The following is an 18,854-nucleotide window of genomic DNA, read 5'->3' as shown; positions in this document are numbered from 1 at the left end:
TTCACGTGGTGTTTCTGGATTGGCTAGTCTTACATGTCCTTTTCTGCAGCATAACCCCTTAGTTTCATACTTGAATTCTGTTACACGGCAAAATCTGCAATGTTCTTCTTTTTTGAGAAGGTGTGTGTGTGTGTTTTGGTATGTTGATGTAGACGAAATCATACGGGTCAGGGTTGCGAATTTCATCGTCTTCTCGGATATCACCATGTTGATATTCTTTTCCCAGTTTTTTTTCTGAGTAACTATTCTTTTCCCAGTTTTTTCATGATGGAGAACAAAGCCCACGCCCATCGGAGAAGCCCAAAGCCCACACGGCCCGTTGGCCCACCATGGACAGGACACCCACGCCACGCAGTAGTCGTCTCCCATTACATCTCCTCCTCCTGGTCCACACGTCCGTCCCCCATAATATCTCTCTCTCCTCCCTCTCCCATCCCCTCTCTCCCCACCACTCGTCGCCGCCGTCGCCGCCGTCCAATCTCCGGCGAGATCCCCTCCCCCGCCGGCAGCCATGGCCTCCACCTTCAGCGGCGACGAGACCGCCCCCTTCTTCGGCTTCCTCGGCGCCGCCGCCGCCCTCGTCTTCTCCTGTAAGGCCCCTTCCCTCCCCCCCCCCCCCCCCCCCCCCAGATCTCACCTCCCTCTCCTCCTCCAGATCGGCGCTCCGCCGACCGATCTGATCCGGTGACACGATGCAGGCATGGGGGCGGCGTACGGGACGGCCAAGAGCGGGGTGGGGGTGGCGTCGATGGGGGTGATGCGGCCGGAGCTGGTGATGAAGTCCATCGTGCCCGTCGTCATGGCCGGGGTGCTCGGGATCTACGGCCTCATCATCGCCGTCATCATCTCCACCGGGATCAACCCCAAGGCCAAGCCCTACTTCCTCTTCGACGGCTACGCGCACCTCTCCTCCGGCCTCGCCTGCGGCCTCGCGGGCCTCGCCGCCGGCATGGCCATCGGCATCGTCGGCGACGCCGGCGTCAGGTATGCATACATACATACACCCCTCCTTCTGCTGCGTATCTTCCTGTCAATTGTGTGGGAGGATGTGATGTGAATCTTGTGGTAGTTGCTACTAAAAACTAGTATAAATCAGATGAGGATGAGTTACAGCGGGGAACCAATCATGCTACTTGGTTCTGGGCTGTTCACATGGGACATGCTTGACCAGAGTTTACATATGAAGCCTGTCAAATGTGGCGTGCGGGGAGGATGCTGCTAATGTAAATAGATACCTTCCATTATTGCGAGGCTTGTGAACACTTGGGATTGCTACGTAGATTGTCAAGGCTGTGTATGTAAATCTTGTACTAATAGGTAAAATAGTCTACATTCTGATAAGGGTGAGTTACAGCAGGGAATCATGCTACTACTGCTTCATTTGGGATTTGGGTCAGGGGTTGGCAACTTGACAGACTACAACCAGATATTAGAAGAGTAATAATCGATGAAAATAAGATTAAAAAATAATATGTTGTCACCTGGGACATGCTTGACTAGAATTTGCAGATGAAGTTATGTGTCTCACTTGTTAAACCACGTACACTGGCTTATTTCTCTGAACCAGTTTGGCATGGAGAGAACACCATGGGGTGGTGAGTCATGGCAGCCTACTATACACTGCTATTATATGAGTTGCAGATAGAAGTTTGCTGTTCGTGCAGAACGGAAATAGCTTTTGTGAATTAGTCAACAATGTGAATCTGGTAGACATTCTAGTGGTGGATATATTTATGCTTTTGCGCCAATAGCTTTGTCTTTTAGCTGTGATACGAGATTTCGTAATTCATAGTCCATCATCTAGTTCCACTTCATAATTTTTGGTGGGTCCTTTACATTGTCTGAAATTATGGCTTCTTCTGTTTGAGCCATATCCATGTTAATACTTCTTTGGTTTGCACGTGTTTGTGGAAGCAATTTAACTTGATTCTACATTGGCCTGCTATAATAACTTCAGCTTGGATTTGCATGGTGATTTTCCTATCTACTTTTTTTTGCGTCTGGGTTTATTTGTACACCAAATATATTCAAATAGAGGTGGAATAATTGGTTATTATTTCCTTCGGTTGCCAGCATGTATTGGTTTTGTACTTTTGTTATTAGCCTTCAACCTTCTGCTCCATGTCTCTTAAGCGTATAACTATGGTAATAGCTAGGCATAGTATCATCAAGATCCAATTGATCTCTGGAAGTCTGGTATGTATATCTGGCCATATAATTTAGAGGATGTATGCACATTCTTCACCCTTGGGAAGCATTTTAAGGAACACCACTCTTTGATAGTTGAGAATGTGCCACTAATAACTGCTTTGCTCCGAACAACGGCTACAAGTATTGCAATCACCAGAACATGCCATCTGATTATTTTTTTCTAAACAGAGATTATTGCATAAATAAATTACTAGAAAAGGGGGAACTTGTTACACAGTTATACGCTTATACTCACCAAGTGTTTACCCATAAGGGTGAAAAGGAAAACATAGGGGTAGATTGATCATTATATAGATAACCACCTTTTGTTTGCAAGCTCTTGAACTAATGATTTGATTCTGTCCTTTTACCTTCTCTGCAGGGCCAACGCGCAGCAGCCCAAGCTGTTCGTCGGCATGATCCTCATCCTCATCTTTGCCGAAGCCCTTGCCCTGTACGGCCTCATCGTCGGCATCATCCTCTCCTCGCGCGCCGGCCAATCCCGCGCCGACTAGAAACAAAAGCGCTTGCAAGCAAGGGGCATACGGTCCATCATTGTAATTCTGTTTGAAAGGGGTTTATTTCTTCCTAGAGACCTGTTTGGCATTACGCTGTGGTTCTACTTGTGTGTTCATGCTCCTCGACAGATCAATCAAGGAACATAATGTGGTTTGGGATCATGGGGATTTCCACGCCCGCCATCTGTAATTTTATTCTATGTTCGACAACGCAAAGCTACCTGTATCTACTCGTCGTACCTAGCACCTGTTGTATTTATTGTTTGGAGTAATAATCGGCGCTGAGCCTCTTGGGATGCGAATGCGATGAATGAATAAGCAAAGCTAGACCCAGTTCCACTTTTGTGTGTAACTCCTGTGTCTTGATTCATTTTGTTCTATTTGTGGAGTGAATGTTGTGTTTGTTATGTTTAGTGTATATTTTCTGATGCCAACTACTACCTCTGTCCTGGTTAATGAGGTTTGGGTCAAACTTTGACCTTTGATTTAAACATTAAAAATAAGTTATATATTGTAAAAATAGTATCATTGCAAACCTCTTTTAAATACGAATCCAACAATATAAGTTTTGTGACATACAACTTACAATTTGTTAGCCAAATCTATGGTCAAGCACGCTATTCTTCGCCTCCACCACCATGGTCCTTGGGGATGGAGCGACGGCCCTGTTCTGGGAAGATCGCTGGCTACATGGACAGTCAGTTTGCGAGCTCGCCCCTGCGCTACATCAATGCATCCCCAAGCGGCGACGCAAAGCGAGAACGGTGGCGGAAGGCCTAATGGGCAATGCTTGGGCACGAGACATCCAAGGGGTGCTTGGGATCCACGAGATTGGGCAATACCTGATGCTATGGCAGGCCGTGCAGCACGTCTCCCTCACGCACGAGCCTGACCGATTGCGCTGGAGGTGGACGCCCAGCGGCACCTACACATCACAATCTTGCTATGCCGCGACATTCCATGGATCCACGAGGTGCCCCTCTTGGAAGCTGACATGGAAGAGTCGGGCACCGCCGCGTGTACGGTTCTTTCACTGGCTTGCCAACCAGGACCGCTGCTGGATGGCGACACGCCTAGCGCGCCACGGCCTGCCACACCACCCAAGATGCCTCCTATGCGATCAGGCCCCTGAGACAATCCAGCACCTGCTCCTGGCCTGCCCATTCTCCAGGCAGATCTGGCACGCCATCCTGGATTGGACACGCATCCCCTCGCAACCACCGAACAGCGAGCCGACGCTCATGGACTGGTGGCAGAAAACGAAAAGGCAGACGCCCCACGCGCTGCGCAAAGGCCTGCAGTCCATCGCCATGCTCATCCCATGGATGATATGGAAGCACCGGAACGAATGTGTCTTTGAAAATGCGCGACCTCGGTAGAAGATTTAGTGGATAGGATTAAGGCCGAGGCCAAGTGCTAGGCACAAGCCGGGGCACAGGGGCTCAGGATTGTCCTGCCCACATCCTGGGACGTCCACCGAAGGGGAACTTGACCCTTGTAGCACTAGCCTCCTTGGAGGATTGTAATCTCCCATCTTTTCAATGCAATGAAGCGCAAATCCTTTGCGTTTTCTCGAAAAAAATCTATGGGCAAAGTTGGGCACAGAATACAAAGGGGGGCAATAAACCCGGACGAAGGTAGTACTAGATGTATCAAGCACACCGTTTGATAGTTTGTTTATGAAAATAAAATTGAAGATTTTGAAATTTATGGTTTTGTGGAAATTTCTCATTGTGTTGTTGGTAGATAAGGGGGATTGAACGACTTGCATATATAGTTGTTTTCTAGGCTCCCAAGCTAAGTGATATGTGTTTTTACATGATATTTTATAATTGTGTTGTTTTATAAGTTGAATCCGCAAAATTGCATGATATTTTTTTCGCTTTTTAGCTTTGAGCATCTCTGCCAAAGATTCTAAAACAGGCCCCATATAGCTATACAACTTATCGAGATTGGAGAAGAAAAGTACCCTAGAATGAACCTTAAATTCTACGGGAGAAGAGGTAATGTCCTTTCCATGGTTGATGCATGTGAAAAAAAAGATTCACCTCAGTGTTATCTTCCCCGCACGGCCGTCGACGCCTCCACCCTCTGGCCGACCCTCCTCCAATCACCCCTCACACCATGTCACCCTCCTCCCCACTCGCACATTCTCCCCCAACCTGGCGCATCCGCATAGCCTCAACGTGTTGTCCCGCGGGCCATGTAGCTCAGGTGTTTGAAAGAGATTGGCTTGGATGGTGTCAGCTCCTCTTCTCGAGGAGGCGGGTGCTTGAGGGAAGAGAAGGTGGTCTAGACGAAGGTAGAGTGAACGGTAGAGTGAAGGTTCAGATGTTACAGTCTCTCACTCGCATGAGACCATTGGGCAGGTTTCTGTGCGTGACAAGGTCAATAATATTCTCTTTCGGATATAGATTCATAGCTTGCTCAAACATTTGGAGGCGGCTAGCCCTGGATCTGGGAAGGCGATTGTGGAGGAGGTTCTCAGGAGCAAGAGAATGAAGAGTGGCGCCACAAGAAAGGCGTCTGCAGCTTCTTGATGGATGGTCACCTGTCTCTTGGGTCCTTTTGGTCTGATTGGTCATCATGGATTTGGTGGTGCATGTGGTCTTCGACCGTGTTACTCTTGTTGAGGGTTTCTTTGCGATGTAGCAGTGTGAGGGTTAGTGGCCGTTATGTGTTGCGTATGTTTGTAGGGTTGATCACGTGTTTACGGGGTTGCATGCTCCGTAAGTAGTTCACATGTGGTTGGTTTGTATCGGTTTTCGCCCGGTTTTCTGTTGATTAACTGGGCAATTATCTTCTACTTAATTAATCGATGAGGCAAATCTTTTGCCTCCGTTTCAAAAAAAAAGAAAAAAACTGACTTATATTAATTTACAGAGGGAGTAGTTCTTTTATAGATCGACAGAAAAATAATATATACCACTAAGCATGACAGAAGTCTGAAGGTTGCGTGCCTCTTATCTCTCGGGCAACTATATATAGGCTTAGAGGCAGCCCTTTAGCGCCGGTGCCATAGGCGGCGAAACAGTACACCGTGTGTGCTTCAAAAGGGAAATTGACTCGTCCCTTCTCCGTGCTTTTTTTTTTGAACCGGGCTTTACCCCTTTCCGTTGCAAAGAACGGAAATACAACCAGTTCGAGCGAGAATGTCAGGAGGAGGGAAAGAAGTAAAGCGAGTTCAAGCACTACCAGAAAACCCACCATACTCGCTCGCCATCGAAACGAGTATCATGGGGCAAAACCCTGGTAGCACAACATAACATCTATCCTATTACAATCTCAAAAGCTCAAGATCAAGTATCAGAACACAGCTGCAAAGTCAAGTACTCAGATGGTAATCCTCGCCGAGAGAATCCAGCATCGAGGTTGCGCGCCCGTCTTCCTTTCAAGTGCCCTGGATTGGTTGCTTGACAACGCCACACACCTTCATCAGCTTCATCGTGCCAGTCCTGATCATCTCGGCTCCGAAACGAAGATCTTTGGCGTCCTCCCCTTGCTGTAGCCCTGTCCAGTAAAGTAGAAAGGAACACAGAGAAAACACAATCTCAAAAGGAGTCTTGATTTGTTTTTTTTTCAAAAAGGTAGCTCGGTTGCGCGCCAACCAAATCGCCCAACATACAGCCGCCAGACCTACTGTGTAAAACTTTTGTTTTCCAGGAAGGAATTTGTTGCACCACACAAAGTACTGCCAGTAATTCGACGGACATCTATCAGTACCAAGAGCAACTCCAATCGATCGCCATACAATTCTAGCCACAGGACAATTGAAAAATAGGTGTTGCACCGTTTCAACCTGTTTGCAAAAGGAGTAACAGGGTTCCCTGGCCATTTTTTTTCTCATGACTTGCCTAGTGAGAATTGCGTCTTGCGACATCTGCCATAGGAAGATTTTGATTTTGAGAGGGATTTTGGCTTTCCAAATCCATCTGTAGTGGCAACCACTAAGAGGCTCCTCCAACATCTTATACACTGATTTAGTGGTGAACTTGCCATTCTGGTTGAGTCCCCAGAAGACACGATCGCTCCTCTCAACGAGGTGGATTCTATTAACCGCAGCACGCATATCCTCCCATTGCTTGGACAGCTCAGGGGTAAGCCTACGTCTGAACATATCGGTGTCCTCAAGTCTATCTTTCCTATTCAGGGTACTCGTAGGGTAGTTGCATATCTCAAACAAACGTGGGTATTGATCCTGAAACGGGGCCAGCCCATTGATTGGATCTTTCCACAATCTTATCAGGTTTCCGGCACCAGTTTCGATTTTCCTCCCCATCATATATATGTTTTTGATTTTGAGTAAGGCCTTCCAACAGGGCGAGTCGGAGAATTTGGGGGAAACTTCAGCAATAGAGATGTTGCGAAGATACCTGGCACGGACTATATCCTGCCAAAGCCCGTTTTGTGTCTCTAATTTCCAACACCATTTGACCATGAGGCTGATATTTTGTTTTGTGTCCCTTCTCCGTGCTCGAATACACATTTTACATTGCACCCTCCTCCTCCGCCTCGAAAATGTAAGGCGCATTTTATTGGATCGAGACAAAACAATCGCGTACAATTAACAATGGGTATATCGATGTAAGTAAAAACAGTCGGTATATCTGAACGCAAATATTCCATGTTACCGAATCACAACCGCAATAAAAAAATGCTTGTAATTTTCTTAATTGGACGCTGAGGAAAAACCTGTCCAGAAAATTGTTCTCGGATACAAATCGGAGCCATGTGACGTTTTTCCGGCCAAGGCCGAGGGAGCGAGAGAGAGAGAGCCGAAGAACCCTAAGAGAGAGAGAGAGAGAAGGGGAGGGGAGAGCTCGCTCGACGGCGCCGGCGGCCGCGTCGCGGAGCGCGGAGGGACGGAGAGGGAGAGGGAGAGGGGAGAGCTCGCAGCCCCGGCGGCATGGAGTACGCGGCGGCGGGCGCCGGGGGGTACTACTACTACCCGCCCGCGCAGCAGCCGCCGCCGCCGCCGCAGACGCTCCGCCGCCGCCCGCGCCCCGCCGCCCGCTGGGTCAAGCACTGGTACGCCCCGCCCCCTCTATTGCCCGCCCGTCTCTGAGATTTCCGCCGCCGCGCGGGACTGACTGACCGACCGGCGCCGTCGCCGTTGTGTTTCGTCGCGTTGCAGGATCCCGCAGGATCTCGCCTCCCCCGGCTCCAAGTGCGCCCTCTTCAAGTGGGTCAGAGGTACCGCGCGCTCCCTCCTCCCCTCCCCTTTCCTCGTGGACCAGTAGGTGCGCGGTCTAGAGTCGAGCGGATCGGCAATGGCGATGCATTTGCCCTTCATCCTACCATGAATCATAGGACAGATTTCATCCCGCCCGCTGTAGTTTGAGCAGATTGCGCGATTTGCCTGCGATGACTACTGCAAATTTTAGTTTATCTTATCCTGAATCATAGAGCAAATTTTGCCTTATCCTCCGTGGTTGGTTGCTCTAACCCATTAGTTTGAGCAGCTTGAACTGAATGCTAGAGTTGAGCGGATCGGCAATGGCGATGAATTTGTTTTTCATCTTATCATGAATCATACAGCAAATTTGATCTTTTCTTATCCTCTACAGTTTGAGCAGATTGTGCGATTTGCCTGCGATGACTGATGCAAATTTATTGCATCTTATCCTCAATCGTACAGCAAATTTTATCTTATCCTCCGTAGTTACTAGTTAGTCATTCTCAGCCAGTAGTTTGAGCAGACTGTGCTATTGCCTGTGTGCAGAGGACGTGTACAAGAATCTGAAGGAGAACGGCGGCGCGGGGCAGGAGCCAGAGGCGCAGCCGCGCAAGGTCGAGCCGGCCACGGAAATCCTCTTCCTCTGCAGCTACGACAACTGCGGCAAGACCTTTGTTGACGTGGCTGCCTTGAGGAAGCATGCCCACGTGCACGGCGAGAGGCAGTATGTTTGCCAGGAGCCCGGCTGTGGGAAGGTACCTCCAAAATTACCTTACACATTTACAATGTTTATGCTCGTGTTGATGAACTTATCTGTTTGCTACCGTTGACGGACTTCTCTGTGATTTCAGGCTCATATGCGAAACGGTTTTAACCTCTTTATCTTTCTTATTATCCACAAGGACCTTTCTCTGTTCCATATAGTTATTATTGATGGATTTGAGGCCCAATAGATTTGTTTCACTGACTCTATACATATAAGACGTTTGGCTATGTCCTATATTGATAAATCATGAACGAAACAACTGTTGTATGTGTGCTCACTCTTGATGGGATAATGTAATTCCTAACTACTTGACTGTTCTTTTTGTACAGAAATGATGAATCCTTTTTCTGTTTGTTTTGCAGAAATTTGTAGACAGCTCAAAGTTGAAGAGGCACCACCTTACTCACACAGGACAAAAGGATTTTGTTTGCCCACATCCAGGCTGTGGTAAGGTAGGGATTCACACAGTTTCTATTTCACGGCAGCATTCTTTGCTTCTAATTCTCACCATACAACTTACATTACTAGTTACAGTGTTCTTCTATCTGGTGATGCAAATCTAAGTTGAGTGGCACCAATTCTATCGAACTGAAGATGTTCCGTTGATTTGATTAGATGAACTTAATGAAACTTCCCCTGATCCCTCAAGCTAGTTTTATGCCTAATTGCATATTTACAAGTGTCTGGTTGTTTTATGCTTTTGTATTGGTTAATCATTTCACTACGGTATATTTTACCTGTTCTAACAAACAAATCCTCTGAATTGCAGGCCTTCTCATTGGATTTTAACTTGCGTGCACACCTCAAAACACATGCTGTGGAAAATTATCATATATGCCCCTTCCCAGCATGTGGCAAAAGATTTACAAGCGACTTCAAATTAAAATGCCATATTAAGACACATGAAAAGGTATGTTGCTATACCACACCGACTTCCATGTTCATCTTTTGGATTATCTTTTCCTTCTATTCATGCTAGTTCCATGAAGTTCTATGGTACATGTTCAGTTTTATCCCTGACATACTTGATCCACTGAGGAACTTTGTTAACTGTTTTCCGATTGGAACTATGGATGACGCAAATACATTAAGTTGGAGTGTGATCTAGTTTATCAGATTAGTGTCCTACTATCCGAACTACATAATCATTTATTAAAATGCCCATGGTGCCACACTTGCATGACGCGGTTTGCAGTTGTGTATATGAATCTTGTCAGTCTTATGTTTTACTTACCGTGTCTTTTGTGGCCATGATGCAGACTGGATCTCCTATTGCAGTGCAGCATACACCACCAGCAGAAAAACCACAAAGCACCATAAAGCCTTCCATACAAGCAACCCCAAAGCCTTCTGCGCCCACACCACCAAGCTTTTCCAGTGAGCGCCCTTATGTCTGCCCCTACGAAGGCTGTGGGAAAGCCTACATCCATGGTTACAAACTCAACCTCCATCTCAAGACTCAGCACCCTGATCACAATCAAGAAAACAATGGTAGGTCCGCCACACCTGCAGCGGAGTATAACTATGCTGCCGGCGGTGACATCGCGCCAAACCCGAAAAGGAGCAAGACAAACCAAGGGCACAGGGCCCCTCCATCGAACGCCTACAATGTCAAGGTTTCCAGCAGGATGGGTGTTGATACCAGTGGTGCAAAGAACCAGTGGCCAGGCAAGGGTATGTATGACGATGACAGTGAAGAGACCGAGGAAGATCCTGGTGGTAACAATGTAGAGGATGGCTGGAGGTACGGTAACCAGAACGCCGATGATGAGGAAACAGAAGAAGATGAAGACTAGCTGGACATTTGCCTTTTTCCTGTTTACTGACATTCTGCTGGAGCGTGTGCCCTAGGTTGTTTAGATGTGGTTGTCTGCTTCCTTTTAGTAAGTTTGGTGTATGCTGAGAACTAGCAGCGAATGAAACTAAGCGGGCGTTATAATTATGGTAGAATTAGATTGCGCGGATGTGAGCAGACACTTACTGATGTTGTTTGGTCATTTTGTTGAGATGGTTCATTTATGTAATATATCTGCCCTCCACCTTGTGGTAGTTAATCATTTCTGGATGGTGATGAAGTAGCTATAGATATTTCCTTCTTTTCTGCTTATTCAAGCGCTGATTTATGCCGACCGCCTGCGCCAAGGAACTCAACATGGAAAGGTATCATGTCGTGGCACACATGGTGAATTTTGTTCTGTAGAAATTTGAAGATGCGTCATCTTATTCACGCAGGACAATGGACAAAGGATTATATTTGCCCACATCCAGGCTGTCATAAGGTATGGCTTCACAAAGTTTGTATTGCATTTTTTGTAGTTCTCAAAATACAGCTCACGTTACAGTGTTCTTCTGTCTAATGGTGCATAACTAAGTAGTGGGATGCCAATTCTATCTAACTCGACATGTTCCGCTGATTTGATTAAATGAAATTAATGAAACCCATCTGATACTTTGAGCTAGTTTTTGTTTGTAAACCGAGTTCAATTGCTATCCTGGACTATTGTTAACTGTAGAACTTCGTGATTTCCACGATGTAACACTTTCCTGTTTGCATATCTGCAAGTGACAAAACAAAAGTAGTGTAAATGATCATGGATTCTTATTGGTGAATCCTTCCATTTTGGTACATGTTGCATCACAATACCTCTGAATTTCAGGCCTTCTATTTGGATTTAACTTACGTGCACCCTTCAAATCACGTGATGTAGAAAATAATCATGTGCGCCCATTCCCAGCATGTGGCAAAAGATTTACAAGTGATTTCAAATTGAAATGACATATCAAGGCACATGGAAAGGCATCTTGCCATAGCGCATTAACTTCCATGTTCATCTTTTATGCTTTCTTTTCCTTCTATTCATACTCACTAATTTGTAACCCCATCTTAGAAATATATTTAAATAGGTTCCACAGTAAAGCTTTGGCAGTGCCAAACTGCCCCGTAGGCCCTAATGCTCATTTTTGTACATGCATTATAAGTTGTGCTCATACTGTTATTCTTCTCTACAAGTTGTCCTAAGAAACCTTGTACATCTGGTAAAAATATTACCCTTCAGGGCCCATGGTGATGCGGCCAACGCTAGTGGTTGTACCTTCGTGCTGGAGTTGAGTGGTGGTCTGATTCGGTTGTTGGTCATGATCTGATACAACAGGTATGCAAAGGAATTTGGAATGCTGAAGTGTTTATAATTAGAAAGTAGTAATTTCAACGCACTTTGATCTCTGACTATTCAAGCCATCGTTTGATATGGCATACGTATGTGCATGGAAGCCATGAGGCAACTGTGATGTGTACGTTAGATTTGCTGTTTTCTGCTTCAACAAATTAGCTATGGTTCCCACAGAAAGGTTGAATTGCCTATCTGCTAGCAAGTGATGTTTAGGACCAAATTAGCCATGCTGGCAAGAGTGACTGATAATGGTTGTAGGCTGGCATTTGTTTGTCCATTTGATGATGTGGCTGTTGGTTTTCTTTACATTGCTTCTTTGCAAACTTCTGAGATTTGATGGCACGCCTTTTCTCTCTGTGCTTCTGCTTGCTTTAAAAAGGTGGCATATGATTTAGTTCCTCTGCTTTTGGCAAGATGGTCTGTTATGCTTTAGGGATATTCTGCATTGCAGACATGCGAGCTGTTGCTACTACAGATTATCACACAGTTAGCTGCGTAAGTGTTCATTAGCTATCCGCAGTTACAGAGCGTTCAATCAGATGACTGCTTGATATCTATTTTTTTTTCTGAATATAGCAGATTTTTTCATCCCAATGACGTAAATGAAGTGCACAACAGAACCAACCATTTAACACTGCTCCGGTATTTACTACCAGTTGAAGGTTGTGTTTAAAGTTAGATCCTTGGAAGAAAATAGAAGGCAAATGAAAAATCTAGCTTCGGGCCAAATCTAGCAGACTCTAGACTATGAAAGTAAGCATCTCATCGCCTCCAATCGCAAGCAAAGCGAAGGAAAGCAAAGGGAAGCCAGCAGAGACCTGCCATGCCCTGCGGGCTTTGGGATCAATTCCATTATGTTGCTGCAATCTACAGGTGTTCCCTCACGCACACGGCCCTATTTATACCGACTTGAAATATGAGTACTATAAACAAATCACATATGCATACTGATCATATCACCCTCCGGTATTTTTCTAATCAATCCATAGTTTTTGAGTGTTCCTCTGTCTGGCCAACATGAGGATGCTGGGGGATCATCTCCAGCACAGCTACCCTCCCCAAAGCTCAACACAGCAGGTACACAAGTCAAAGATAACAAAACTATTGCATAAATTAGGTACTATTTTTATTATTACATTGAACCGTTATTTTGTGCCTTGCAGCAGCTGAATGCTTGCTGCTGTTTGGATGAAGCTTTACTCTTCGCATGTACTGAGCCGCTGTTCTGTTATTTTGGTAATGCAACCTGGGGCTATGGGGCTATATGGATTAAAAAAATAACGGGTGCATTTCTTAAATTATATGCATGTTCATCTGGTATTATTACATATCTATATAGAGGCTGGCGGATCAGAGCTCTTTATCTACAACTAGTAGTGTGATGTGCATTTGTGCGACTAGAGTTTCTATGTATTGTTGCGTCCGTGCTGAATCAGTTGACTCAGATTTGTCTAGATACAGATGTATCTAAAATGTGTCCAGATACATCCATATCTAGACAAATCTTAGTCAACTAATTTGGAACGGAGGTTGTACAATTTTGACCACTAATTTACATGAGAATATACCTGACACAATATATAAATCACAGTGCTAGGAATCAAAATGGTGAAGAATATTGCCTATTTTTGTATATTAATGTTGGATAGCCATTGGCGATCATGTTCTTCTCAACATATTTTTTTGTTCATGCCACAGGTAACCACATATTGTTCTTGTGTATGTGGTTTATTTAACGTGCTCTTATGTGTCGTCAGAAGCCAGGCAAGGAGGTGTTGCTGATTGGACAGACATGCCCTGCAGTTGATTCAGCCTCTTCATTTCGTCTCCATGTCCAAGCCAAGAAACACCCTAGACTATGAGAATCTGTTCTTTTCTTGTCAGTTGACTAGAAGAATCTTGCATTGTCTCAACCTTCAAGCAAAGCAAAGACTCTAGACTGTAGAATCTTGCATCGTCTCCAACTGCAAGCAAGGGGAAGCAAAGCAAACAGCAGGCTTTAGGATCAATTCCATTATTTTGCTGCAATCCTACAGATTGTTGTGCCCTCATATATATGGCCCTATCTATACTGATTTGAAATATGAGTACTATAAACAAATCAGACACGCACAGTAATTTATCATATCCATATCTACTATATTTGTCTAATCAATCCATTCTCCTCACTCACAAGGATGCGAAGGGATCATCATGTTCCTCTGTTCAAGTCTATCTGCAGCACTTTTCCCCTCCCGAAGCCCAACGCAGCAGGTACGTGACTCAAAGTATAGACTAAAGTATTGTACAAATTTGGTGATTTTTAAATTAGATTAAACCACTGTTTGGTTCCTGGCAGCTAACGCGGCGTGTTGTTACTTGTTACTCTTTGGATATTTTTCTTCTTTCTGCTTTACCTTTTGCATGTACTGAACCACCCTTTCATTATTTTGGTAGGGAAACCTGGGGCTTCATATGAAAAAAGAACTACTTGCATTTCTCAAGCTATATGCACATGTTTTTCTGGTATTTGCACATGTTTCTGGTATTTTTTGTAAATAATGTATCTGTAGACTCCAGGGGTTCTGAATTTTTTTGCCGAGACATCATCTCCATTCAGGTTCTGAAATTTATCCTCTTCAATTTGTTTTCAACTCCAAGAAAAGTGAAGAGCCTGGGGTATGAGAACCTGTTATTTTATCCGGCAATTGACAAGAAGAATGTTGCATCGTCTCAAACTGCAAGCAAAAGAAAAAAGACACAAACACTCTAGAGTATAAGCATGTTGCATCTTCTCCAACTGCAAGCAAAGAAAAGCTAGCAGAGACCTTGCACACCCTACTGGCTTTGGGATCAATTCCATTAGTTTAATGCAATCCTCTAGGTGTGCCCTCATATATATGGCCCTGTTCCGAGTGTTCCTCTATTTGAGCAACATGAGAATGTTGAAGGATCATCAACACTCTATCTATGTCCAGTATGGCTACCCTCCTGGAGTTCAACACAACAGGTACGTAATTCGAAGTATAGACAAAACTAGTGTAATAATTAAGTTATGTGCATTTTTTTAAACTATATTGAACCCCTCTCTGGTGTCTGGGTGCTGCTGAATGTGGTCTGTGTGCTACTGCTTGGATTTTCTTTTCTTTCTGCTTTACTCTTTGCATGTACTGGATCTCCCTTTCCAATATTCCGGTAATGAAACGGGGCCACGGGGCTTCGGAAACTAGGTGCGTTTCATACGTGCGCATATGGTATTTTCAGTAAATGACGTATCTGTAGAGTCTGGGGGAGTTGTTTATCTTCAATTATATAGCATGAAATATGAATAAACCCAAGCGCTAATTTGTGCGCAAGAACTGAAACATCACAGAAAAGCTGGACGATTGCAAAATAATTGATCACTAAATGGTCGGTCTCAAAAATTAAATATAGTGTACCAACATAATTTATTTTTGTTAAAGATGATTCTTTGGAGCAAGTTGAAGTATTTTAGCTTCTTGGCAGACTGACAGTAGCGAGCATTCAGCAGCTCTGGAACGAGTGGGAGATCCAGTGCTTGGTGCTTGTGAGCTTCTCCCTGCAAGTGTTCCTACTCTTTTTCGCGGGGTTCCGGAAGCGCTACTGCTCCCGCGTGCTCAGCGTGCTGCTGTGGCTTGCCTACCTGTTGGCGGACACCATGGCACTCTTCGTCCTCGGGCACCTCACATGTGTCGTGCGTGATGACCCACGGCACCAGATGGTGCTCTTCTGGGCACCGTTCATGTTGCTCCACCTAGGAGGGCAGGAGACCATCACAGCCTTCTCCATGGAGGATTGTGCACTGTGGAAGAGGCACCTGCTGAACCTCACCACCCAGGTTGCACTGGCCATCTATGTCGTCAGCAAGCAATGGCAAGGGGACAAGCAGCTTGTGGCTCCCATGGTGCTAATCTTCATCTCTGGGACAGCCAAATATATGGAGAGAATATGGATACTTGGGAGAGCCGGCTCATGGGGACCTATAAGCAGGCCTTGGGGTCCGTTGCTTGGGCAGAAAAGACTCCCGAGGGTCAGGCTTGGCGAACAACGTGCTATCCAGCCATTGTTCTCTTCTGACAAAAAATCCGGGTTTCACATAGAGGATGTGGCTCATGACATATTTTATAGAAGCATGGGCTTTTTCATGAACAGGACTCCTAAACTGTATGTCAATGATGATTGGTGGCGGTGGGGACGAGGTACTGTGACTTCCTCAGAGGAGAGAGTTAACTTGGCATATAAGTTAGCTGAGATCCAACTCTCATTGATCTATGACTACTTGTACACCAAGTTTGGAAGCCTCGATGGTGTGTTGCACCGGCTCACCATCCTTGTCCTAAACTCTACAGCTCTGGCCCTGTTTGTTGTTCATCATAAGGGAGGGAAGAGGCGATCAGAAGCTGTCAAGTCCAACTCTGGTGTAGCTGATGTTGCCATCTCTTACATATTGCTTGTGGGTGCCGTGGCGTTGGAGATATCCTCTATACTGATCTGGCTCATAACATCATATTGGCCATACAAGGTATTCCCAAGAGGAGACCATAGTCCAAGAATTGTGGTTAGCATCCTCAAGCGCCTCCGCCCAGCACAGGGAAGCAACAGATTGGAATGGTCAGGTAAGCTGCAGCAGTACAACTTGACCGATGAAATCATCCAAGAGGAGAAGGCGAGAAAGGAATATGGATGGTTGAAATGGATAATGTGGCATATGGGCATCAAGCAACAAGACGACGCCACAACCAAACATGTTGCCATCTCCCCAGAGGTAAAGAAGGTGTTCCTTGATAAACTACGTGAGAATTACGGGAGGTTGAACTTGGCCAGCTTCCGTGCCGAGTGGGCAACTTCTTCCTCCTCTAGGTTTGGTGCAGCTCAACAGGAAGTCAGAGGCATCTTGGAAGGCATGGATCTTGTATCAAGTGCCTTTCTTTGGCACTTTGTGACGGACATATGCCTACTGCGGGACGAGACGCCCTCTAAGCTTAGAACCTGCAGCCAGCACCTGTCCAATTACATCATGCACCTGGTCTACAAGTGCGACTTGATGGTTGATGCTGAGGGGTGTTCATTATTTGAAGACTATATACGGTTGATGGGAAAATTTTGCAAAGATGCCAACTATGATAAGAGGGACCTCCTCCTGAGATACCGCAGTGACAGATTCTCTCATGATCCAGTCCGTCCAGCAGTTGGGAAAGCTGCTAAGGTGGCCTTTCTACTTAACAGTGAAGCAGCGGCTGCTGATCAGTGGGAGATGATCGCAATGGTATGGTTGGAAATGCTCTGCTACATCGCAATGAACTGTGATCACGGGTTCCACGCCAAGCAGCTGAGCGCTGGAGGGGAGTTCCTCACTCATGCCAAGATGATCATGTTTCAACTGGTTGTTCCCGATGAGCAGCTAATGAGGATGTAACATAAAAACACAACTATTGGGTTCATCTGCAAAGTTACTTTCTTATGGTTGTGATTTTCTAACCATTAGCAAGAAATTGTAGAGCTAATACCTCGTGTGTGGTCTGAGAGCTTGGGGATTGTCTTTTTTTTATGGCAACTGGCAGAGGTTCTACTGTAACATCCCCAGTTTAGTAATTACTGTAGTTACTAGGGGTTGTAATGTGCATCATGTTCACTGCCTATCATCATTTGTTTAATTGTGAAAATGAGGATAATTTGAAACCTTGAAAAATCAATGCGCTACTATATGTCCTTGAAAAATCATGAAATATTTATGTTAATCACCATCTAATTCCTCTGATTTCAGTGCCATTCTTCCTAGAGTTGTTTATTCTCATCTCATGGGCCATCTGGACGTGAAGAAATGATTTGACCTTTGAAGGAGTTCAAGCTAGCTTCTGCAGATGCATAAAGAATTTGAAGGTCTGGGCCTTGAAATTACAAGGTAGCTTCTCATCTTGGTCCTCTTTAGAACAAAGAGAAAGAAATATATCTCCTTACCGGTCTGGGCCTCGGTGTTTCAGGGACTCGTTTCCTTATTCTGTTTCATTTTTCTATTTTCTGTACAGATGTACAAACTATTATTTGGAAATTTAAAATCTGCAAAGTAGGAAGTTCCTACTATTTTGTGTCAAAAAGAAAAAAGAAATTGACTGCTTCTGGCCATCTTTTTTACTGATATGACTTTGTTAGGAGTAAGCACATTGTGTTAGGAGTCTGGTTGTAACCGAACTGTTGAAGTATAAAACAGTTTCGGAAGTATCGTGTGCGTCTAGGAATCGATCAGATAAGGAGATAGGAGAGTTTAAACCTGCTTATCAGGGTCACGTCGTGTTGGGCAAGTACGTGTGCCGTGTTGGACGTGAATTCGTTGTAAACCCCTATATAAAGCAAAGAATAGGAAGGAGGGCGATTGAGCCATCGTTGAATATCTTCTTCTGTAGTTTTTCCTCTCGTGAGTTCGTGTGCAGGTCGCCTACATACAGCAGGAAGCTGATTGATTTGCTCTAACAATTGGCATCAGAGCCTTGCTAGATCCTCGATCACGAGAGAGCAATGGGCGACGACGATAGCAAGACCAAGCATTTTGCGATGGGAGGCAGTTCGGCGGTGAAGAAAGAAACCTTACCCCCGACGACCTTCCCGCGGCTAGAGGGAGAGGACTATGCTATGTGGGCGATCAAGATGGAGTGCGCCATGGAGGCTCACGAAATCTGGGATGCGATCGATCCTGGAGGCGATGCATATAAGAAGGGAGGTACAGAATATAAGAAGGATCGGCAGGCCATGTCTGCGATCTACTCTGTCATCCCCAATGATGTAGCACGTCATGTATCCGGGAAGAATACAGCAGCAGAAGCCTGGGAGGTGATCAAGGAACTTCACCAAGGGCACAACCGTGTTCGTGAGGCTCGTCTACAATCTCTGTTGAGGGATTATGAAAGTCTGAAGATGGATGAAAGTGAATCCGTGGATAAATTTGCCATGAGGGTGGTTGAGATCACCAGCTCCATCAAGGACCTTGGAGAGACTTTGACAGATATCGCGATTGTACGTCGCTTCCTCCGTGCTGCAGC

The 18,854-nt window shown here is 45.4% G+C and overlaps 2 protein-coding genes across 2 annotated transcripts; both read left to right on the top strand.

Annotated features, from left to right (window-relative positions):
• Positions 1–355: 355 nt before the first annotated feature.
• On the top strand, positions 356–3,060 carry LOC123103600 (V-type proton ATPase 16 kDa proteolipid subunit). Its single transcript, XM_044525245.1, has 3 exons — positions 356–590; positions 699–984; positions 2,573–3,060. The coding sequence occupies exons 1-3, from the start codon at positions 512–514 to the stop codon at positions 2,703–2,705; spliced, it is 498 nt and encodes a 165-aa protein (XP_044381180.1). The 5' UTR covers positions 356–511; the 3' UTR covers positions 2,706–3,060.
• A 4,368-nt stretch (positions 3,061–7,428) lies between these two features.
• LOC123103591 (zinc finger transcription factor YY1) lies at positions 7,429–10,707 on the top strand. The gene is made up of 6 exons (XM_044525234.1): positions 7,429–7,736; positions 7,843–7,901; positions 8,431–8,639; positions 9,013–9,102; positions 9,420–9,560; positions 9,910–10,707. Exons 1-6 carry the CDS (start codon positions 7,615–7,617, stop codon positions 10,444–10,446), a joined length of 1,158 nt encoding a protein of 385 aa, XP_044381169.1. The 5' UTR covers positions 7,429–7,614; the 3' UTR covers positions 10,447–10,707.
• Positions 10,708–18,854: the final 8,147 nt, after the last annotated feature.

Source organism: Triticum aestivum, chromosome 1B, assembly GCF_018294505.1.
Source record: "Triticum aestivum cultivar Chinese Spring chromosome 1B, IWGSC CS RefSeq v2.1, whole genome shotgun sequence".
Lineage (NCBI taxonomy): Eukaryota > Viridiplantae > Streptophyta > Magnoliopsida > Poales > Poaceae > Triticum > Triticum aestivum.
This window is presented reverse-complemented; position numbering and strand designations above follow the sequence as displayed.